The 24,410-nt window shown below is 37.3% G+C and overlaps 1 protein-coding gene across 8 annotated transcripts in view; it reads right to left on the bottom strand.

Moving 5' to 3' along the window:
- The window catches only part of CAMSAP2 (calmodulin regulated spectrin associated protein family member 2), a 112,826-nt gene that overhangs the window by 39,239 nt on the left and 49,177 nt on the right, over positions 1 to 24,410 (bottom strand). For all 8 annotated transcript variants that reach the window (XM_049635194.1, XM_049635196.1, XM_049635195.1 and 5 more), the window contains 2 exons: positions 13,440 to 13,601; positions 1,492 to 1,575 (listed from right to left, as the gene is read on the bottom strand). In XM_049635194.1, coding sequence (XP_049491151.1) covers positions 1,492 to 1,575; positions 13,440 to 13,601 — 246 coding nt within the window. The remainder of the gene's footprint in view (positions 1 to 1,491; positions 1,576 to 13,439; positions 13,602 to 24,410) is intronic.

Raw genomic sequence — 24,410 nt, 5'->3', positions numbered from 1 at the left:
GTGGGTTCAAGCCCCTCGTCGGGCTCTGTGCTGACAGTGCAGAGCCTGCTTGGGATTCTCATTCTCTCTCTCTCTCTCTCTCTCTCTCTCCATCTCTCTGCCCCTCCCCTACTCATGCTCTCTCTCTCTCTCAAAATAAATAAATAAACTTAAATAGTTTTAAAAAAGTCAAAGAGGTATAATACAAGTAGTGTCCGGATTCCATATAGCTTTTAAGAAAAGTAAGGCTTACTTACTCTGTTCGGAATATAAATGGCATTTTTCCCCCAACAGAAATAATGTTTATTGGGTCCTATGCCAGCATATAAAATCCCTATTTAGTTCATGATGTGTATGCAATACTATAGGATTTAATCATTTAAATATCATGGAAAAAGGCCATTAGTATTATAATTTAGGATGATGCCATCTAACTTACTCCCAATTAGTTCCAGGCACAAAACTGGGGGCAGAGGTTTCAACTCCTACGGGATGAGAAAGAGAAAAGGAGGGAAACTAATAGGAAAGGACGGCAATGGCGGGAGGTGGGGGAGGGTGAGGAAGCAGGAGGGAAGAGAGAGGCAGAAGCTGGTAGAAGGCAGGGAAATGGAGTATGTGATCTGGGTGATGAAAAAAAAGATTTCCATTCTCATGTACCTTTAGGGGGAAAGGACATCAACAAAGTTAGGATGAAGAATCAAGTATGGATAGTATTTTCAGGAGCTAGTCAGTAAGCTAAATGAGGGAATTCACTGTGATGCCGAAACATCAAGTTCTGACAAAATTTTAGGTGGTCTCCCACAAAGTTTTCTGTTGCAGTTGATAATACACAAAACAGCTTTCCCCTTCCTTCCTTTTTTCTCTTTCTCTTCTTACAGAGGTATCAGTGACCAGGAGCATTAGCCCAAAATGAATAGAAAAACTGTATAATAATAAACTTTAAATAATCCAAATTGGAAAATAAGGTCGCTGAATAATTATAATTTCTTACACCTCAATTCAAATGCTACACAACATGATTAAAGAGCTCTCATTATAACAAAAACACAAATTTTCAAAGAAGGAAACTCTAAAAGCCACACGAATTTTTAAAGAATGAATCCATCTTAATGTTGCTTCTTTCTTCACAGAATAACCATATGTACAACTTACAACTACTGGAATATATTTAAAAGGCTGGTCTTAAGAGAAGTCATTGTAAGGCTGGTACACTGAAAATGTTTTCTGTTGTTTCATACACTTTGCCAAAGGCAAAGTCATTGTTTCTGCCAAGTACTCCACAAATTGAGTTCTAATCATTAACAATTTTTCCTAAATACCTCCACCCGATTAACCTTCATTTTGCACTTCTACTCACTTGGTATTTATGACCTGCTTTCTAGGGCACACAACACCACCAAAAAACAATTTAATGAACATATCTATTAATTAATATATGTATTTCCCAAACAACACATACATGTGAACATACATAGTCTCATAAAGACACCTTATTTTCTTTGAAATATATACCTTTTGACCTCCTGGAGCTTCAACTGTGTGATGTTCTTTCAATTTCTGTTCTTGTTCCATAATGTCTTTCAAATGCTCATTTACCTTAAAATATAAAGACACTAATTTGAATTTATATTCAAATATGATGATAAAATAACATGCACCTTGAAAGGCCTGTGGTCAGATCTCTGATGTCAAATATCAGTACTATTCAAATGAGAAAGTTTCATTTTCCCAACCAGAAAAAAGTATTTTACAAGTGTTTCATTTGATATTCTGAAATTAATTCATTAATTTATTAGATATTTGTTGAGTACCTACTATATGTCAAGAATTGCTTAGAGTGCTAGAGAAAAAAGGGTAGTCAACAACTTCTAATTTTAATGCTTAGGAAACAATAATACTTTATTTTTTTAATAAATTTTTTCTAATCTCTTATAAAAGAGATTAGCAAAAAAAATTATTTTCCCTAGAATTAATGTTTTCTTATCTTTAGAAAACACTTTAGGAGGGGCGCCTGGGTGGCTCAGTCAGTTAAGTGTCCAACTCTTGATTTCAGCTCAGGTCATGATCCCAGGGTCTCGGGATCAAGTCCCGTACCGGGCTCTGCACGGACAGCATGGAGTCTCTTTAAGATCTTCTCTTTCCCCCCGCCCCCTCTCTTTCTCCTTCTGCCCCTCTCCCCCACTTGCACTAAGAAAGAAAAAAAGAAAAGAAAAGAAAAAAAACACTTTAGGGTTTTTTTTCAAATGGCACAAAGCATTATTTTATTTTATTTTCAATTCCAGTATAGTTAACATACAGCATTATAGTTATACAAGTTTCAGGTGTACAATACAGTGATTCACCAATTCTATACATTACTCTGTGCTCATCAAGACAAACTTTTTTTTTTTGAGGGGGGGGGCGGGGGAGGGAGGGAGAATCCCAAGCAGGGTCTGCACAGTGAGCACAGAGCCAAGGCTCAGAACCATGAGATCATGACCTGAGCCGAAATCAAGAGTCATTTAACTGAATGAGCCACCCAGGCACCCTAAGATAAGTATATTCTTAATCCCCTTCACTTATTTCACCCATTCTCTTCTCCCCCCAATAATAATCTGTTTGTTCTCTATAGTTAAGAGTCTGTTTTTTGGTTTGTCTCCTTTTTTCCTTTGTTTATTCTGTTTCTTAAATTCCACATGTGAGTGAAATCATACGGTATTTTCTCTGACTTATTTCACTTAGCATTATACTCTCTAGATCTATCCATGCTGTTGCGAATGGCAAGATTTCCTTTTTTTTAGTGACTGAATAATATTTTATTGTGTGTGTGTGTATATATATATGTATAGAAAACCCTTTGAATCAAGTTCTTAATCTGTAATTTCATAGATATGTCCTTGAACCATGAGCGGGTTTTAGTGCGGTCATAATGCCACAGCTAAATTAGATGAAAAAAATTTCTGTATGAGAACTTTTCTGGGAGAAGGTTTAATTTATCTCCCAAAGATTATTCAAACAGTCCATAATCCAAAAAGGTTAAGAAACAGTCTATGTACTGCATAAAATATTTCTTAAGAATAGTTTAAACAATTCTGGATTTTGAGCTAATAATTTTAAGGTCACTCTAATAATAATAAAGTTCAAATTTATTAATTCTGGCACTCTGGAAAACATTATGCCATTATCAACCACTATAACTCTAAACTAAATCAATAATTTTCTGAACTCTTCTATTGCCTAAAATTCAGTTCAGTGGCTAAAAACAAATAGAGAATTTTAATTTATGATAAATTTAATGAACAATAGTCACTAAGAGTCTTCTATACTCATGATATTTCTAAGGGGTTGTAAGGAATTTAATCAACAAATTTATTTTGGTACGTGAATCTGCAGCGTTCTAAGATTTCCTAGTTGCTCTCTTACTTCGATCATCGGTTTGGTTAAACAAAATAGAAGAGACAGCAGAATTAAAAAAGACCTAGGTTAGATTCAAAACCTGTACTTACAAGCTGTGACCTCAATAATTTCTTGATACTTCTGAGCCTTAGATACTTTTTAATAAAAGCTATTTCATAAAGCAGTTGGGATATTATGGCTCTAAAATGGTCCCCACTGAACCCCTGGAGTGTGGGCTGGACCTATATTTCTAACCAACAGGACACAACTAAGGTGACAACTAAGGTGATATCACTTCAGAGATCAAGTTACATAACATTCTAATTTCCATCTTGCTAGCCAACTCTGGCTGGCTTTGATGAAGCACGCTGCCAAACTGTTAGCTGCCCTGTGGAGAGGCCCACATGGCAAGAACCTGCCAACCTTGCCTTCAGCCCAGAGACAGTAAGAAACTGGGGCCCTCGGTCCAACTGCCTGCAATGGACACTGCCAACAGCCACATGAACTTGGAAGTGGATCATTCTGTAGTCATACGTTGAGATAACACTACAGGTCTGGCCAATGCCTTGACTGCAACCTGGCCGGACTCAGAGAGGATGCAAGGAAGCAGGGCCTGGATCTGTGACCCACAGAAACTGATAATACTGAAATTATTATAATAAATAGGTGATTAAATAAATAAGCAACTGAGAAAACACAGAGGACAACAGAAATAATATACAAAATATACCAAGTAAAGTACATGATACATAGCACATGTTCCATAGATTCTTATAAACAATATATCCTCAAAGTTATACCAGATAGTTAAATCTCTATAGGGACTTTAACAAACCTTAATAAAATACTTTAAGGTGATGTAATGGTATAAGTCATCCTAAATACCAAAATCATGATAATAAGAAAATTTTACATGTTGATAATTCATTAACTTTCATAATAGAAAAAAAGAAAACTACAAGACATGTTGCAGACATGACAAGACATGACATGCTACTTAACCTACTTGGGTACCCAAAACAGTGAAGTGAAATAATTAGCTTATTATTATAATAATTAGCTTTATGAATATAATAATCGGCTTATTAATAATTATTAATAATTAGTTCCCAAATGCTGGTTAGAAAGTTCTACTGAAGTTGAATCATGATATTTTTTTGTACATCTCAAGGAAAAAAATTAAAGGGATGTGATGTATTAGAGAGCTCATCATGACTCAGAGGGAGGTCACCATCTGAACAAGTGCTGAGGACTAGTGAACTAGACAACAAAAAACAATATTTGGCTTTAGTAGTATGAATTAGGTAAAAATAAATTTGTTAAAATGATATATTAGATTTAAATATCTATTAATTTAAAAATATACATTAGCTTTTAATTTTTTCATTTTATTTATTTATTTATTTATTTTTTAATTTTATTTCAAGTGAGTTAATATACAGTGTAGTCTTGGCTTCAGAGGTAGAACCCAGTGATTCATCTCTTACATATGACACCCAGTGCTCATCCCAAAAAGTGCCCTCTTTAATAATGCCCATCACCCATTTAACCCATCCCCCACCCATCTCCCCTCTAGCAACCCTCAGTTTGTTCTGTCGGGAAGCCTGACTGACTCAATCTATACAGCATGTGACTCTTGATCTGGGCATTGTGAGATCCACCCCCACGAGGGGTGTATAGATTACTTTAAACATTTTTTTTTTATTTAAAATACAAATAGTAATGTGTATCCTTGCCTTAGTATAAGTCTAAAGTTATTCAGTATTTTACCTTCCTCGTGAATAATACAAAAACCTCAGAAAGCCTTTAAATCAAATCATACCCTTTCATCTCCATGCTTTTTCATTCAGAATTATAGTTTGCTTCTTATGGGCCTCAAAATGAGATATTATGATTTTTTATAATACTTATTTAGATTTACACAAATGTGTAACAATTCTGCTTTTTATCATCGCTTCCTATATCACACCTCTTTTTTCTAGGTTCAATTTCTTTCTTACTGAAGTACAATCTTTCAGTAGTTCTGCAAAGGTGAGTAATGAACTGCCTTTCTTTGAACAAATCTTAGTATCACCTTTAATCTTGAATAAAAGGTCTAGAACCCTAGGTTCATTATTTTTCTTCAGCACTTTGAAGACTTTGCTACATTGTCTTCTGTGCGCAAATATTACTACTGAGAAGGCTACTACAGTCTAACTGCCATTCTTTTCAGAGGCTCTGTCTTGAATTTTTGGAGTTCTGCAGATTTATGATATGTGTCGGTATGGATCTGTATTAATTTATCCTGGTTGGAACTCATTGTGATTCCTGAATTTGAAACTTTGTATCTTTCAATGGTTGTAGAAAATTGTGTATTTCTTCAAATATATTCTCTCTTCCCCGCTTCTCTCTGGTAATCTCTTTTTGGAATTCCAATTAGGAATTCCATTAATCTTGATTTCATATATTCCATCTCATCTCTCTGGGCTTCATTCTGGGTAACTTCCTTTCGGCAAGTAATTCCCTCTTTACATCTAATCTTCTATTTTAAACTTTTGATTTTTAATGAACAACATTTTTGATTTCTGAAGTTATTTTGATTATTTTTCCGTTATGTCCCCATGGGGCCTTATTCTTTCCTATAGTTTTTATTCCATGTTTTATTTCCAGTCATTTAAACATTTATTTTTGGGGCCCCTGGGTGGCTCAGTCAGTTAAGCGGCCGACTTCGGCTCAGGTCATGATCTCACAGTTTGTGAGTTCAAGCCCCGCGTCGGGCTCTGTGCTGACAGCTCAGAGCCTGGAGCCTGCTTTGGATTCTGTGTCTCCCACTTTCTCTGCCTCTCCCCCACTTGTGCTCGCTCGCTCTCTCTCTCTCCAACATAAATAAATAAAATGTAAAAAAAAAAAAAACCCACACATTTATTTTTATAGTCTCAGAACCTTACTCTCTGAGGTTCTTGCAATGTAACCCTCACTTCTCCATGTGTTTCATAATTTTTGATTGTCAGTACTTTTGAATTTGCAGCAAAGACTCTCCCTCCCCCGCTGCCTTTGGGTGTGGAAGTGAACTTTCAGAGTATTTTTAAATTTGCTTCTCTGACACGTGCCAGAAAGATTATTACTGGCCTAGTACTAGTATTTTGTTACTTTGTTGCCTTCTCCCATTTTCCTTGATCATCAGCTGAGTGCTCATCTTCCTGCATGTTCAGTTAAGGAGGCCTCTTTCCCAGACCTAGAGGGAAACTCATAATCAGCCTAAGAAAATCATGATAGCCTCATTCTTCTTGCTAAAAGATGGTTTAGGTACAGGCAAAAGAATCTATCTTAGACAACAGGACCTCCTGGTGGGAAGACAATCTGAGGGCAAGTTTTCTCTGTAAACAGAAGAGTCCAGAAGACCCTCTCATCTTTGCTAGACATTATTGTGACTGGGTATGATCCCTGCAATCACTGGTGCCATTATACAACCACAAATGGAAACATTGTATAGAATTAAGAATAACAGAATAGAGGGGCGCCTGGGTGGCTCAGTCGGTTAAGGGTCTGACTTCAGCTCAGGTCATGATCTCGCAGTTTGTGGGTTCGAGCCCTGCATCGGGCTCTGTGCTCACAGCTCAGAGCCTGGAGCCTGCTTCGGATTCTGTGTCCCCCTCTCTCTCTGCCCCTCCCCAACTAGCACTCTGTCTCTGTCTCTCAAAAAACAAAATAAAAACGATTAAAAAAAAGAATAACAGAATAGAAAAGAAGGAAAGCCCCTATATTCTTGTTGCTGCTGTTGAGTCCCTAAATTAACTAACCCTGGATATGTCCCACCTTCAGTGATGTTGCTATGTGAGATAATAAATCCTTTAAGCTACTTGTATTTGGGTCTTCTGGCACTTAAAGCATGGCTGATGTGCTCCCTTTCACTGAGGGTCCAGCTTTCTGTGCATCTTTTGTGGGTCTAAATAGAGGTTGCAGTTCCTACTTCCCACAGCAGGCAAAACCAAGGCCTTTCCTTGTGTCCAAATGACTTTAAAATTCTAGCATATGCTTGACAGCCCAGTGGGAGAGCCACCAAAACTTCCAGGCCCCACTTTTCCTGGCACCTGAGAACTTCCTTTTCCTTCTTTAAAGCTCACCTCTGTAATATAAACTTTTCTAATTACAGTTTATCAAACATATGTCTAGGTGTTTATAAGCAGGAGGTTGTAGTCTTAATCCAACATGTTGCCAAAATCACTAACATTTTCTGTCTTGGTAATTTATGTGCTACAAAGCAGCTTTATAATTCACATGCATCTTGACATATTTTGATCAATTTACCAATTGTGTGGTGGGAGAGTTAGGCAGAAAGAGGTGATGGGACTAAAACCTGGGAAAGTTTATAAGTTATTCTGTTGTTTTTTGGGGGGTGGTGGTGTGTGTGTCTTCTTTTTTTTTTTTTAGGTTAAAAAGGAAATACTTTCTAATTCACTGCTATGTAGTCGCAACTGATCTATCAGTTTGGAAATGTCTTCATGATTTTTTAAAAAGTTTTTATCTAAATTCTGTTCAAAAAGCAAATCGGTCATATATTGATACTTTAAACCATTATTCATTCATTTATTCACACATTCAACAGCTATTTACTGAATGCTAGTTATGTAACAGACATTGTATTAAGAGGCTAGGGACACAGTGATATATATAAATCCAGAATGGTCCCTATCCTCATAGGACCAAAAAAAAAAAAAAAAAAAAGGGCAAGAGACCCCCAACTCCACCCCGCCAAAAAGGCAATTTATTAGGAGAGCTGTAAATAGAGAGATAAGAAGAAAATAATGGGGGTGAGAGGGAGGACCTATTTTAGGAAGGCTGGGTGTGTCGGAGAAGGCCTCCATGAGAGGTAACTTAAGCTGAGACCTAAAAATGAGAGGCTGGCCATGATAAAAATAGAAAAAAGAGTATTCCAGACAAAGAATAAACAATATAAGCAAAGGCGTTGTGGTGGGGGAAAATCTGGTATGTTTGAGGAACTGAAAAAACAGTATGGCTGAAACATGGTGAGGAAAGGAGGGGTTACAAGATGAAACCGGAAAGAGAGGTAGAACCAAATAATGTTAAGGTTCATGTATTCATAACTTGTGGGTACCCCTGCATGAGTCAGTCATTTAGTACAATCTTGTCTTCTGTGATTTTGCTTATTTTTAAATTCAAATTCATTTTCTGCCAATCATGCTATTTTAGCCATGTTATTCTCACTTTTCTATGGTAGGTTTTTTATACCTATGGGTGTATTATCCAGAAAAAATGGCAACTGGGTTAGGGTAACCCAAAATAAGAGCCAAAAGGAACAAGGACATACTAAATCTGAGAGGCCAGAGTGAAGTCATGATGAGAAAATAAGTAACAAAGCTGGTGTCCGTAGATTGGAGCAAGAAAAAGTACACTAGGAGGTTCAGGTTGAATCAAATGTTTTCAACCTCTATCTAAAAACTGAATAGGATGGATATGGCCGCATAAAGGTGCTGAACATTCTTAATTTTAAGTGATTTCTTTATCCTTCTATAAATTCCCAAAGTTCTAAAAGGCCTAGCTTAATTCTGTAGCTGTACCTACCTCTTTTATTTATTACACATCATCTCTCTGCCAAACACTGCACTAGTCTAGGCACCAAGACTAAAAAAAGAAAGATGGGCATTGTACCTATCCTCACAAAGATTACTCTACTTAGATTTCTTTTTAGTGTTCTCTTTTTTAAATGTGTATTTATTCATTCTGGGGAGAGAGAGAGAGAGAGAGAGAGAGAGAAAGAGATAGAGATAGAGAGAGACAGAGACATTGTGCGCGCACAAGCAGGGGAGGGGCAGACAGTGAGGGAGACACAGAATCTGAAGTAAGCTCCAGGCTCCAAGCTGTCAGCACAGAGCCCGAAGTGGGGCCTGAACCTATGAACGTGAGATCATGACCTGAGCCGAAGTCGGACACTTAACCAACTGAGCCACCCAGGTGCCCCAAGATCATCCTAGTTTGTTTAAGCAATTAAGCAAAATAATTACAAACTCTCGGAAGTGCTATGATGTAAAGAAGACGTGTTGCAGCAGAAAATAAGACTTGACAGGTGCCCACCTCAGACAAGGTTGTGAGGAAAAAGTGCTGTCTAAATTGAGAAATGATGTGGGGTGCCTGGGTGGCTCAGTTAGTGAAGTGTCTGACTCCTGATTTTGGCTCAGGTTATGATGTCAAGGTTTGAGAGACCGAGCCCCACATCGGGCTCTGCGTGGAGAGCATGCAGCCTGCTTGGGATTCTCTCTCTCCCTCTCTCTCTGCCCCTCCCCTGCTTACTCTCTCTCTCTCTCAAAATAAATAAACATTAAAAACATAAATACACTGAGATGGGGCATCTGGGTGGCTCGGTCAGTTAAGTGTCTGACTCCTGATTTTGGCTCAGGTCATGATCTTACAGTTTGTGAGTTTGAGCCCCACACCGGGCTCTGTGCTGACAGTGTGGAGCCTGCTTGGGATTCTCTCTCCTTCCCTCTCTACCCCTCCACTGCTCGCTCGCTCTCTCTCTCTCTCTCTCTCTCTCTCTCAAAATAAATAAAAAAATATTTATCAACAAAGAAAGAAACAATGGAATGGAAGCCGTGCAAAAACCGGGAGATGAGCTGCCCAGGAACGGGACACATCATGATCAAAGGCCCTGTGGGGAGGCAGACAGCTAGAATGAAGTGAGTGAAGTGTGAGAGGAGAACAGTGGCCCCAAGCTGAGAATGGAGAAATGCACAGGATGTAGGCCATGGTGCATTCTGCATTTTAAGTGTAAAATGAAGCCCCTAAAAGTTTTAATAAAGGAATGACATGATTCAAGTTACACTGTTAAAAAGATATTCTGAGATTTTGTTCTGATAACAGTGGAATAGCATGTATCACACTAAGCTCCCCAGAACAGCAGTTATAAACTGGACGAAGTACAAAAAAAGCAACTGCCGAAGGTATTGGAGAGCAATCAAAAGCAGACAGAAATGGGAAAGGATGTGACCTTTGAAAGGAGGCAATATGCTGAGTGAAATCTATGTTTTTCAAGGGCTTTCTCCTCAATTCACACAATGCACAGTGGATAAAACCAAGCAGAAAACTAGTTGTGTTGGATTGAAGAACTGAGGGAGAAATCGGAGACTGTCAGAATGGCTGGATGTTGAGGCAGATCCTGGAAAAGAAGGAATCACTGTGGAGGGACACCCCAGTTGCACATCTAAACTGCTCTCAAATCCTTGGCTGAGCCCTGAACTATGCACGTGTAGGAAAGACTCAAAAGAGTCAAGGGGGCGGTGGGGGAGGGAGGAGGGGGAAACAACTGCTGAGAGGCTGAAGAAGCTGCCTGCTACGGGGAGCTGGTGTGGCACTCGAGTCCAACACCAAGGTAAACACCTTGGGTTCTCCACCAAAACTTTAGAAGGGTCACACATGATTTAGAAGTAAAGGCTGAATTTAAAAGAAGTACAGAGAAGTATTCACTCGATTTGTCAAGATGAAAGCCAACTCCCAAACCAACTCAGTATAGGGGTAGGGATGGGAGAGAATGCAGAGAAGGCCGGTGAATGAGGAAATAACTCTTTGGAGAAGTTCTGTGTATGGAGGAATTGGGTTGGGGAAGTTTTATCAGAATGGGAAACACTAGTGTAAGTCTGTATTCTTGTAAGAATGGTCCAATAGGGAGGGAAAACTGGATGATGCAGGAGAGTGAGGGAATCACAGTGTGGTCCACAGACCAGTAGCATTAGCATCACTGGAGCTTCTTAGAAATGCAGACTCTCCACCCCAACCCCAACCCCAACCCCATAAAGTCAGACCCTGCATTTTAACAAGTTCCCTGGGGACTCTAACACACATGGAAGCATGACAAGAACTGAACAGAGGACCAATGACAAAGACAAGGGAAGAAAGCAGAGTTCTAGAGTAATAAGTAATGAGAAACTGGTCTTTGACAGGAAGGGGGAGGGGTCACTTTCTCCACTTTAAAAGCAGGAAAGACAGAAAGACAATGAATACTGATGTGGAAAGGTTTACAGATTTGGTAGCAAAAAGAAAATTCCCACCTGATGACTTCCCATCTCTGGTCTCAAAAAAAGGATGAGGCAAGGTCCTCAACTGACAGTTAACAAGGGATGGGCTATGGAAGGTCTGAGATTAGAGAAGAAAGGATGAAATAATTTTCAAGTGTGGGAAAGTGAACTTCTCAGGGACACACTTGTTGGCCTGGCAGTAAGCACTGAGTGTTTATTTGAAGTCTGTGCTTATAAATTTAAAGCGAAACTAGCTTCCTTGTGTAAATTTCTCCTTTATATCCATAGCTGCACCCTAGAGAGAAAGCAGGTAACTGAGCTCAACCAGGGTTGTGTCACATAAATCACAGGGAGAGAAAAGGAGGCAAAGTAACTGACAGTACTTGCAAGAATCTAGTTCAAAAAAGAAATCTTAACTGAGACTGTAAGAATTAACAGCCACAATGGTTTGGAACTCATGATGAAGCTGAACACTGTTAACGGTAGGGGTATTTGAGTAAGTGAAGGAATTATTTAAGAATGAGATGTTTGTGGGGTGCCTGGGTGGCTCAGTCAGTTGAGTGTTCAACTCTTAATTTCAGCTCAGGTCTTGATCTCACGGCCATTAGATCAAGCCCCCCTCCATGCTCAATGCAGAGCCTGCTTAAGATTCTCTCTCTCTGCCCCCCTCCCCTGCTCACACTCTCTCTAAAATTTAAAAAAAAAATAATTAAAAAAAAAAAAAAGAAAGAATGAGATGTTTGCAATAAGATGTGAAGGTTACATCCTGATGATTGTCCAGAGCTAAGGAGGAAGAAATCAAGGAACTCCAGGAGCAGAGTATTAAATGGGCTTTCTACATTGATACTGATAACAATGATAAATGAAGTTTTTTACATTTAGCTTCTCGTTATGCAAGCATTCAAGGAAGGATACCTGAAGGTACAATTTCTTTTAGATCTGCTCTGGTCTTGCTCATGGGTAAGGTTTCATTTTTTTCTGGAGTGATAGTTACAAACAAATGCAAATCAGGAGGAATTAACTACTCAATTTGGCAAAGGGAGTAATAAGCTGACAATTTAAGCGTCTTCAGAGCATAAATAACTAATCACAGTTCCATAAAAATTTCCAAGAGAAATCTACAATCATTACAGTCTTATGCAACTCAGTCAAGCAAACCTAAGAATCAGAGAATAGGAAACAGGAATTACTTCATTATTAGATTCAAAAAATACTCACTGAACACCCACAGTGTATACAACACCCTACTCTGAGTGCTGGAAATTTTCTAATAATCTGATATGAACTAAATCATTATTAAATGTAATTACAGATATTGTAGAATATACAGAAATCTATTTTCATCATTTTAACAGATTTTTTTTTAATCAAAAGGTAATGGGAAATTTTAAGTAACTTAAACAACTTTAGCTTTCATTTTGATTTAAAACAAAAACAACAATGGAGTGTGCCTTAGTCTGTTCAGACTGCTGTAACAGCAATAATCACAGAATAGGTGGCTTATAAACAGAAATGTATTTCTCATAGTTCTAGATGCAGGCAATTCCAAGATCAAGGGACGAGCAGGTCTGGTGCTTGGGGAGGGCCTGCTTCCCGGCCATCTTCTTGCTGTGACCTCACATGGCAGAAGGAGCAAGGGAGCTTGCTGGGGCCTCTTTCATGTGGGCATTAATCCCATTAATGAGGGCTATGACCTAATCACCTCCCAGAACCCCACTTCCTAACACCATCACATCAGGGGTTGATTTCAACATAAGAGGGGTGTCTCGGTGGCTCAGTCAGTTGAGCATCCAACTTCGGCTCAGGTCATGATCTCATGGTTCATGAGTTCGAGCCGCATATCACGCCTGGGGCTGTCAGTGCAGAGCCCACTTCAGACCCTCTGTCCCCCCTTCCCATCCCTCCCCCGCTCACATTCTCTCTCTCAAAAATGAATAAACATTAAAAAATATATTTCAGAATAAGAATTTGGAGCAGACAAAACCTGCAATCTACAGCAGAGTGGCAATATATGATTAAAGATTGTACTTTTCCTGGTTAGGAGACTCATTTTTACTCAAGTGAGCATATTCCTACCTTGTTTATCCAGTACATGACAGCATCCTCAATATCATAGGGCAAATCCGTGGCTTGAAAAAAAGCTGAGTACTGTTGAGCACAGGCAATTACTTTCTCTATACTGACCATTTCTACGGTATAAGCCATCATTAGGGTATCTATCATGGCCAAATGAGCACTCTGAAAATATAAAACAAGAACAGAGTTTAAAAATTACACTTAGAAACTGCTATTGATATATTTTACAATATTAGTAACAATTCCTAACAAAAAGTAACAGAACTAAAGACTACAGAAGATAAGCCTTAATAAGAAATCACAAATGAGAGATAAGCTAACTGAACCAAACAAACTTATCACTGAAATAATTAGTGAGGATCTTTAAGACACTCATTCTCTTCTATTCAGGGAATGTTCCTTTTCCTGTTTTTCCTATTTTTGATAATGTAATCATTTACCCAGCAATACAATTTACAAACTTCAGAGCATCTTTGACTATGCTCTTTCCTCAAGCTTCATAACCACATAGTAGAAAAAGTTTATAGATCCTACTTCTAAAATGTCTCTCAAATCTGCCGTCTTCCTCTTTCTGACTGCCACAGTTCCCACGCAGACCATCAACATTTCTCACACTTGAACAAGGCAAAGGACTCTCTGATTCTCCTGGCTCCAGCTTTTTCCTTATCCTATTCGTCCAGCAACCCAGGACCCCCAGTCTTTCCTTTGCCTTTTTGTGTTGTGCGTGTTTGCTTGTTTTTAAATACAAAAGTGTTGTTACACCCTGACGCTTAAAAATTCCAAACATTACAAAATACATAAAGTAGAAACTACCCCTCCCGGTCCTCCTCCCCTAGCAATGTGAACAGTTTGGTAAGTATTCTTACAAAAAAAATTTAATGCACACCAAATAGATAAACATTTACATTATTTACATTACACATTTTAAGTTTTCATAAATAATTAATAATTAATAATTAAATAATGTATTTCATAAATAACCATTAATCTGCTCCCTAGAAAGTCTGCAGCAACCTTTATCTCCCACCAAGAATGTTATCACTGTGCCTGTTTCCCCACATTTTTTTTTTTGTCAACATTTGGTACCATTCACTTTTTATCATATGTGTCAGTCTGAAAGTTTAAAAAAAAGAAACACACACACACACTCATTTGACTTTGCATTACGCTGAATAACGATGAGCATCTTTTTACATGTTAAGCAACCAACTTGTATTTTTTCCCTTGGAAAACTGCCTGTTTATATCTTTTGCCTATTTTTCTCTTTGAGATGTTCATCTGTTTTTATTTCTTGATTTGTAAGAGCTCTTTATATATTAGGTATATTAGCTCTGTGTCATTCAGATAGCAAATACATCTTCCTAGTGTGCCTTTGGATTTTCAACTTTATTTGTAGTATAGTTAGCTACAGAGAAGTTCTAAATAGATACTTGGTAAAATCTGTCAATCTTGCTATTCTCCTTTATGACCCAGAACTTATCTCACGTTTGCAAAAGGTTTCCCCACCCCACAAATACAGAAATATTTTCCTCTTTTTCTATTGCTTTAAATCTATCTAGAATTTGCTTTTGAAGATATTATAAACTAGGGACTAGTTATTTTTCCAAATCAGAGATTTCATCATATCACATTCTCTCATGAAGTCTACCTCATTTACTTTATATTAAAGTCTATACTCCTTAAACAGAGGTAAAGTACTTTAACAGCTGGTCCCTACCTATTACTCTAGCCTTTTAACTTACCATTTCCTTCCACCAAATCACACTCCTTTCAAAATAGCCAGAGAAGACTGCCATTCCCCAAATCTGTCGCCAATTTTCAAGTTTCCATGCCCTTGCTGTTGCTGTCCTCCTTATAATCTAGACTAAGTCCTGACATTGGCCTGATTGTTATCTTCATTCTAAAGGCTTTTTCCAATTCACTTTCCAATCAAAATGACTCATTTTTCCTATAGAATGAGTACAGGTTCCTACAAAATAGTGTTTATACCTGCATTAAATTCTGACTTATCTCAAGTAGGGCATGAGCACTGGTATTTTTAAAAAGTTCCCCAGAAGCCAGGGCTGAGAATCACTGACTTCTCTCATCATAGTACAGTTACCTGTATACAACCCTGTTTCCCTCGTTAGACAGTAAGACTCTTGAAGGCAAGGACATTATCTTAGTTATATTCATACTTCCTACACCTAACATGGTACCTGGCAACTAGCAAGAACTGAAGAAAGTTGGAAGGGAAGAAGCTAGTCTGGGGGGTCACCAGAAGGAATGGGGAGCTAGCTTTACACTGCAGCTTAAGAAAGTGGTTTCGACTAGGAGGTAGTAGACTAGCCTATCAAAAATTTAGCACTACTTATAGAAAGGCAGATACTTTATCTTAATAACAACAATCATACAACCAATGGTGACTCCTACTTATTAAGTCTAACTTAGGTACCAGATACTGTGCTAAGTATGTCATTAATATACTAGTTCTTTCATGTCAAATCTCTTCTGAAATAAAGCCGGAGATCATATACTTTCTACAACCCTCACAACTCTCTAAAGGAAATATCACTTACACATTTTATATGTGAGGAAGCTGAAGTTCAGACAATTAAATAGTTTGTCCAAATCTAATGGGCTCTTTCTATTGTATCATGCCATTGGCAGAAATTAAGTTCTTTAGTTAGGCAAGAAATATGTTTTGGAAATTCTAAATAAACATATGCACGAAAGAAAAATAGCCATAAATAATTGTTTCAAATTCAGATATTTTCATGTTCTACTCTACCCAGTAAGTCTTTTCCCGACTGCTACTGCCCAGGTAGCCCGGTTATTCCTTCAGAGTCGAAGCGGCACACTGTTATCACTTCTAGCACCTCCTTTCACTCAAGTCATTTATTTGTATGTGTCCTCTCCATTCAACTCTTCTGGCCCTAGTGAGCAGACTGTCTTTCTCATCTTTGTTCCTAGCACAATGATTTAAGGAAGAAAGTTCTCAGAAATCAGTATTTGATAGCATTAAAAAGCATAATTTGAACAAAAAGGTGGGAAAACATTTCAAGAGCCACAAAACTATTCATGTACTCTTTACCAAGATTTTTTCTCTTGGCAATTTATTCTACAGACATAATTTGAGAGGAAAAAACAGCTATGTGAATGAAAGTGACCATTACAGTATTATATATAACAAAAAGGAAGGAAACAATGTTACAACCATAATGAGCTATTTATGGTATCCTGAACTATTTAACAATAGGGATATGCACAATACAATACTGAGTGGAAAAAACACCGTACTATAATAATGTTCAAGATACACACACACACACACACACACACACACACACACGCCCCTATACATACACATACATATATGTATATACATACAGGTATGGATATATACATATAATATATATAAAAAGAGGAAAGGAAAAGGTGCAAAGAAAAAACTTACTTAGAAATTACCTTGTTATAGTATGCAAAACACACATATAAAATCTATAGTTTACTTCAAAAATTAGGATGCTAAACACTAAGTATGATTAGTAATACATTTTCAAAATAAAAACATTTTCTCATATTGTCCTTATAGTTATGTCTATATGATAATCACCCACTTCTTTAAACTAAACTTTCAAATTTTAATATGACTTTTTTTACCCTTTAATTTTACAATATGAGGTACAGATAAATTAAAAATTATATAAAACAGAAAGTATATAACGAATCTAGAAAAGATCAGTACTAAGAAAAAAATAATAAGCTCTAGGTCACAATCAATATAGAGTAATTTATATCTCTAGATAAAGCACACATATTTAATTTCTTACCTAAAGAGTTAAGATCAGAATAACAACAACTACAGCTAACACAGATACTATGTGCCATGTAATATTTTCAGCATGCAATGTTTTCAGCACTTGTATTAAACTCATTTAATACAACAACCCTGTGAGAGGGACTATTACTACACCTGTTTTCTGGATGAGAAAATTGTGTAACCTGTTCAGGGTTACTCAGCAAGGAGGTAGTGATGTAGGGATTCAAACCCAGAGGTCTGGCTCTAGAGCCCATAACCATCTCACATCCACACTGCAGGCTCCTCCCAGTGCCCCACTCTATGGGGCTGCATACTGCAGCAGGAGGCAAGACAGAATCTTGCAGTTCCAACAGCCGTGGCAGAAGCAACAGTTGTGCACTGAGGCCACCGGGGGGCAGAGCAGAATATGCTACGATCAGCAGTATGAAGACTGCTTACGGAATAAAAAGCAGTTCCAATGAAAAAGGAAAGGCTACAGAATTCCACTGAATTTACTGAATAGAGCTTAAAGTATCATACAAAGGCCAGTATTAGGTTCTGTATCTGTGTTACAAAAATTTTATTTTTGTTACCTCCAATCAGTGGACTCTACACAAAACAAGTTACATTTATGTATTAGAAATTAAAGTTAATGCTATTACACAGAGGCATCTGGGTGGTTCACTTGGTTGAACATCCACCTCTTGATTTCCACTTCCAGTCATGGTCCCAGGTCATGAGACGGAGCCCCGTGTGGAGCCTGCTTGGGATTCTCTCTCTCTCCCTCTGCCCCTCTTCCCTACTCATCACATGCTCTCTCACTCTCTCAAAAAATTAAAAAAAAAAAAATTAAAGGGGCACCTGGGTGGTTCAGTCGGTTAAGCACCCAACTCTTGATAGCAGCTCAGGTTGTGATTTCATATTTTGGGGAGACTGAGCCCTGCCTCAGACTCTGTGCTGAAGGCACAGTGCCTGCTTGGGATTCTATCTCTCCCTCTCTCTCTGCTTCTTCCCTGCTCTCTCTCTCAAAAATAAAGGTTTTTTTAAAATATATTTCTTTTAACGTTTATTTACTTTTTGAGAGACAGAAAACAGTTTTTTTAATATAAAAATAGCTATTAAATAAGGAGAAGCATTTAAGTGTTATAGGTGAGAAATTTATTAGTCTCAAAAATTAGTAAGATATAAGTCCTAGTATTGCATGTCTTTTATTATTCTTATATCAGATTTAGACATGGAATTTAAAAAAAATTCCTAAGAAGAATCCAGGTCTTGGCCTACTGTGGTATAGTAGCTCTAAGTGCCCATGTCCAAGTAGTCCTAGAAGGGTATAAGAAGGAGCCAAGACTTAACAAATCAATCATGAACATGAAGTATTTGAATCGTTCTGCTAAAGTGATATGCACAGCATATACATATCAGACTGGGGTTTGTCAGAGTTAATTCCAATTCAGAAAATTATACTTTATCATTTATTTATAAAACAAGTTTACTGTAAGCTTCATTTATCTTTAATTAACATGGAGATAAAAGTAAAACAGCACTTACAACCCTACTGAGATACCACTACATATCCATTAGGAAGGCTATAATTTAAAAATCAGATAATAACAATTGTTGGCAAGAATGTGGAGAAATCAGAACTATACACTGCTAGTGAAAATGTAAATGATGTAGCCACTGTGCAAACAGTTTGGCAGTTCTTCAAAAAGTGAAACAAAGGTTACCATTTGATCCTGTTATTCTTTTAGGCCTATATATCCAAGAGAAATGAAACTATGTGTCCACACAGAAACTGTTCACAAATATCACAATAGCCAAAAAAGTAGAAACAACCCAAATGTCCATCAACTGATGAATGGATATACAAAATATATACATTCTATACAATGGAATACAATTCAGCAATAAAGAGTGATATATAGAACACAGATGAACCCTGAAAATAATATGCTAAGTAAAAGATGCCAATCACATAAACACAAAAATACATATCATATTATTCCATTTATATGAAATGTCCAGAATAGACAAATATATAGAGATAGAAAGTAGTTAAGTAGATGCTTACTTAGGGTTGGGGGTGGGTGGGTGGGGAGATAGGATGGGTGACAGTAAAGGGTGTTAAGTAGATGCTTGGGTCTCTTTTCAGGGTGACACAAATTTTTTTAAATTGTGGAAATGCCTGCACACATCTGAATATACTAAAACCCACTGCACTATACACTTCAAATGAGTGAATTATATGGTACGTCAATTATATAACACAAGCTATTGCCAAAATAAAAAATCAGATTAATTTCTGATGCTCTCCTCCCACGCTTTCAGTATAAATACCCCATAAATCACCATTTATGGCTTTAAGTAATCCATTCCATATGTTTGCAAAGTATCTTTATAAATACTTCAAGGTGAAAGGTGATTTATTTTTCTAGGTAGTGAAGTATTTTAGTATTTTAAGGAATGTCTAAGAAAGATCATAAATGATGATCTTTAAAAGTAAACTATATATATTTTATCTAGATTAGTTGGGAGCCATAAGAAATTGAAAATAAAAAACTGCAAAAGGAAAATAGAATTTAGCATATTTATTTACTTTTCTTTTTATCATCAATATATAGATATTTCCTGCTTAAAGATATGCAGAATGCAAACTTATGGAAATAAGCAAATGTTATTTTTAATAATATCTAAAATACCTCATTGTTTAGAAAAATAAATCACCCTTCAACCTTGAAGTAGCCAGAATCTTAGAGATAGATGTCTACAGTTGATATGAAAATTGAAATTTTCAACAAAAAAATTTATGCCTTTTAATTGTTTTAATGTTTAGTCTTGGGAGAGAGAGAGACACAGTATGAGTGGGGGAGGGGCAGAGACAGAAAGAGAGACACAGAATCTGAAACAGGCTCCAGGCTCTGAGCTCTCAGCAGAGAGCCCAATGTGGAGCTTGAACTCACTAATCGTTGGAGATCATGACCTGAGCGGAAGTCAGATGCTTAACTGACTGAGGCGCCCAAAAATTTATGCTTCTAATCATAAGGTCTGTCCTTTGGTATAAGGAAATCTTCACATATCAAAAATCCAGCCTATCAAAAGTGAGTTGATCCAAAGAGCAAAAAGCACTAGCCTTAAACACAAAGTCAGGAATATACGTTGACCAACAAAGATTTTAGTTGTAACCTACAGGAGAGTTAGGGCACTGTTGTTCCTGACATACTGATGTTGTACCCAAGCTGTATTAAACATGGTCAGGACCAAAAGTGCCACTGTTGCTCTGCTATCACCAGATGGAATGGTGAAAACAGCAGCTATGCCAAACGAGACGACGTCCATGGGATTCAAAATACCCCTCTCATGAGATTCAACATTAGTTCTGCCCAAATTTAACAAATAGAGCACACAACAAAACAGCTAAGAGTTCTCTTTAATCTGTTTCTATAAGGGTAGTATGAGCATCTGGTTTATATTCTGTCATTTACATTTGGTGAATTTGACAATCACAGTACCCAATGGTGAACTATTTTCAAGATCACTTGAAGCAAACTGATACTAATGTTTACTGAAAAAGAATATATACAAAAAAACAGTACAGCCCAAACATCTATTAAAAGCCCCTGACCAATGAAAGACATTATGTGTCCTGAGGAGTTCCATCAACTTCATCTGGAATATGTTTAACGTCTAACAGCAAGTGTACTTTAAATGAGGTTCCGCTGGGTGGACATATAAAGGAACAGCATACCAGTAGTCAAGTAAATATGGTAAACAAAGGAAATAGTTTACAGCAGTGGTTCCAAATCTGGCTTATCATCAAAAAATTACAAATTCCCTAGCCCAAACCTTAGAGATGGTGATTCTTTAGATCCCCAAAGAGGCCCAGAACAGCATCCTAACTGGAATCTTGCCTCCAACAGTCTCCACAGCCACAAGAAATTAACCTTCTACCGCGCATCTCTAATCACAACATTCTGTAAGCAAAAGCCTTCCATGACTTCCTAGAACCTAGCAGAAACGTCCAAAATTATTTGATTGATGAAGTTCTTCCTGATCTTAAAATAATCACTCATCAGGTCTCATCTTCTACTACATCTTATTTAAACCCTATGGTCTAATAGCATAAATTAAGAAGAGCAAGAGCTATTTAAGTAGAGTGCCTGGGTTCAACCTGGACTCTGCCACCTACCATATGGTTTGGGGCAAAGTCCTCAATTTCTCTGTGCTTCAATATCCTCATCTGGAAAATGAGATGATAATAATAGTACAAGGCATTTCATGCTCTAAAAAGAACATGGTTTTAATGTTAAGAATAGGGTTGGGGTGGACTACTCAAAAGCCCTGCCATTTTGTAACCAGGAGGTAAGCTCATCCTGGCTGGAAGTAGCTGCAGTATACATTGAAAAATGCACAAAAACAACTGTAGAAATGCTTCCGGCACTCTAACTAGAGCATGGCTGGTGGACGGTGAGATAGTGCTGATGGAGGTAGATCTCAGCTGGTAAAGCCGTATTAAGGTGGGCACAGGTGGCAATGCAACTGTCCCCAGGCAAGAGCTGCATCAGGCTGGGGATGCACCTCTCTGGGAAGGAGTCCTGGGGTCAGGTAGTTATTGTAAGATTCAAATATGGAAGAACCCTATGGTTTCAGTTTTGAATTATAACCAATAAAGAACTCATGATTATATACATCTATTTTTCCTAGCCTTAACTTGAATAAAGGGCCTAGAAGCAATAACTACTAAAGTAGCAATAAATACATTTGTGCCCAGATCTTGGTATCTAAGTAACATTTCCCCATTAAAATAAAACTAAAGCTCTTTAGAAAATGGCTGGTTCCAAGTCAGAGGCAAAAAAACCAAAAATACAAAGTGAGCTTGGAATATAGTCATGTCAAAAAGAAAAAATATTCAAAGACTGATGGGGAGATGTCAAAAGATTATACAAGCCAGCTTGCATGGGGCTCCCACTGGCCAAATATGGGCCCACATGGGTATAAAAAAGATTCATGACAAAGGCACCTGGGTGGCTCAGTCAGTTGAGCATCGGACTTCGGCGAGGTCACGATCTCACAGTTCGTGGGTTGGAGCCCCACACTGGGCTTTGTGCTGTCAGCGCAGAGCCCGCTTTGGATCCTCTGTCTCCCCCCACCCCCTGCCCCTACCCGACGCATGCTCTCTCTCTCTCAAAAATAAATATTTAAAATAAAAGATAAATGACAATAATGAATTATAATACAAGGAATTAAAAACAAAAAGCATTCATGAGTTCATGATGATAATCATTTAGGGAGAAAGAAAGAAAAAGCTCTTCTTTACAGAATAATGCCAAGTAAGAAATGTAAAAGGAATGACAGTATTTTAAAAATCCCCATATTGCAACCACCAATGCTGTAATTAATTTGGCACAGATCAGCAACAGACTATGAAACCACTAGGTGGAGCATTACTAGGAACAATATGCAATCAACTCCACACAATGCTTCCCAATTACAAAAGAAAATATGGTCAAACTTAGTATCACCAATAATGGGACCAACTGACATGATTTGCCTCCTGATGAGATTCAACTGAAAGTATACAACATGACCTATGTAGCATTCATGCCAAAAAATTTCAATCTGAATCTAATTAGGAGGAAACAATCAGACAAGTCAGGATTAGGGTATAGTCTACAAACTAACTTGCTTCCATTCTATGGAATATGAATGTCATGAAATAATAAAACAAGGTGGGGGGAGACAACTGTTCTAGACTTAAAGAGAACAAAAACATGACAGCAAAAAGTAACAGATGATCTTTGATTGGTCCCTGGCTTGAAAAAGGAAAAGAAAAAGCTATAAAGAACATTTTAGGCACGATAATTGCAGAAATAAAAATATGGACTATGTGTTAGATAATATTATTGTAACATTTAATGTCTTGGTGTAATTATGGCCCTGTGATTATGCAGAAAAATGTTGTTTTCATTAAGATTCTGGAATGATTGTGTGTGTGTGTGTGCATACACACACACACACACACACACACACTAGCAGAGACTCTAGAAAGAGAGAGGAAGGGAAGGAAAGAGAAGATAAAAGCAAATATGACAGAATGTTAGTGTCAAATATTTTTTAACTTTTTAGCAAAACATAAAAGTTTTGCTAAACATAAAACTCATATTCATTTTTCACAGAAATCAGTTAAGTACATTTTATACATACATCCTTATATATGCTATACCTAAGTCAGGTAAGGTCTAAAGATGAATTTACAGATCTTGTACTGATATTCTTATCCCAAAACATTATGTTTATAGAGCAAGCTCTGTCTGAGTGATATCTGGCTAACACTGGAGCTGCTAATACATCCACAGAATAAGTTGTTTCTGTTTACTTTTTTAATTCCTAGGTTATTGGTGGCTTTCTTCCCAAACTATACCTCATAAGGAATGTATTTCAAATGTTTATTTGTTCAAAAAAGAAGTCATTAGATGGGTACAGGAAAATACAAAACCTTAATGTAGTTCCAATTAAGCAATACTTGTCAGTCTTGTTGCTACCATCAGATATAGTACCTGAGAAAGTTTCAATAAGCCAAAAAAAAAAAAGAAAAAAAAGATTAAAAAATCAAGAAAAACAGCTTTAAGAATGAAATGCCTTCAACTGGGGTTTCAAAACAAATAGAAGCCACTTTACTGCAGCACCTGAATTAAGCATCTGACTTCGGCTCGGGTCTTGAAATCACGGTTTGTGAGTTCAAGCTCCACATCGGGCTCCACGCTGGCAATGCAGAGCCTGCTTGGGATCGTCTCTCCCACTCGCCTCTCTCATAATCTCAAAACTTAAAAAAAAAAATTCAGGCCACTTTACTGATACCATAAATATGGAAAGCAAGACGCAAATGTTTTTAGGTCACAACACTGTCCTGGCATCAGTAACATCCAAATGAATCAGGTTTCTTTGCAGGAATCCTTCCAAGACCAATTTTATTCTTGCGCAATTTTAGATCTGAAGTGAAAATAAATTGTATTCCTTTTAGCTATTATTTTGTTTCATCATATACAAGTAATCATTTTTTGTGAGAAGACAGAATTACTCTCAGCAACTTTCAAATATAAAACACAATATTTTTTTAAAGTATAATTGACATAAAACATTAAATTTGTATAATGTTAGCTATGGGTTTGTCATATATGGCCTTCACTATGCTG

The sequence above is a fragment of the Panthera uncia genome, chromosome F1, assembly GCF_023721935.1.
Source record: "Panthera uncia isolate 11264 chromosome F1, Puncia_PCG_1.0, whole genome shotgun sequence".
In the NCBI taxonomy this organism is placed as follows: Eukaryota; Metazoa; Chordata; class Mammalia; order Carnivora; family Felidae; genus Panthera; species Panthera uncia.
Note: the sequence above shows the minus strand (reverse complement) of the source record. Positions and strands in the feature narration are given on the sequence as shown.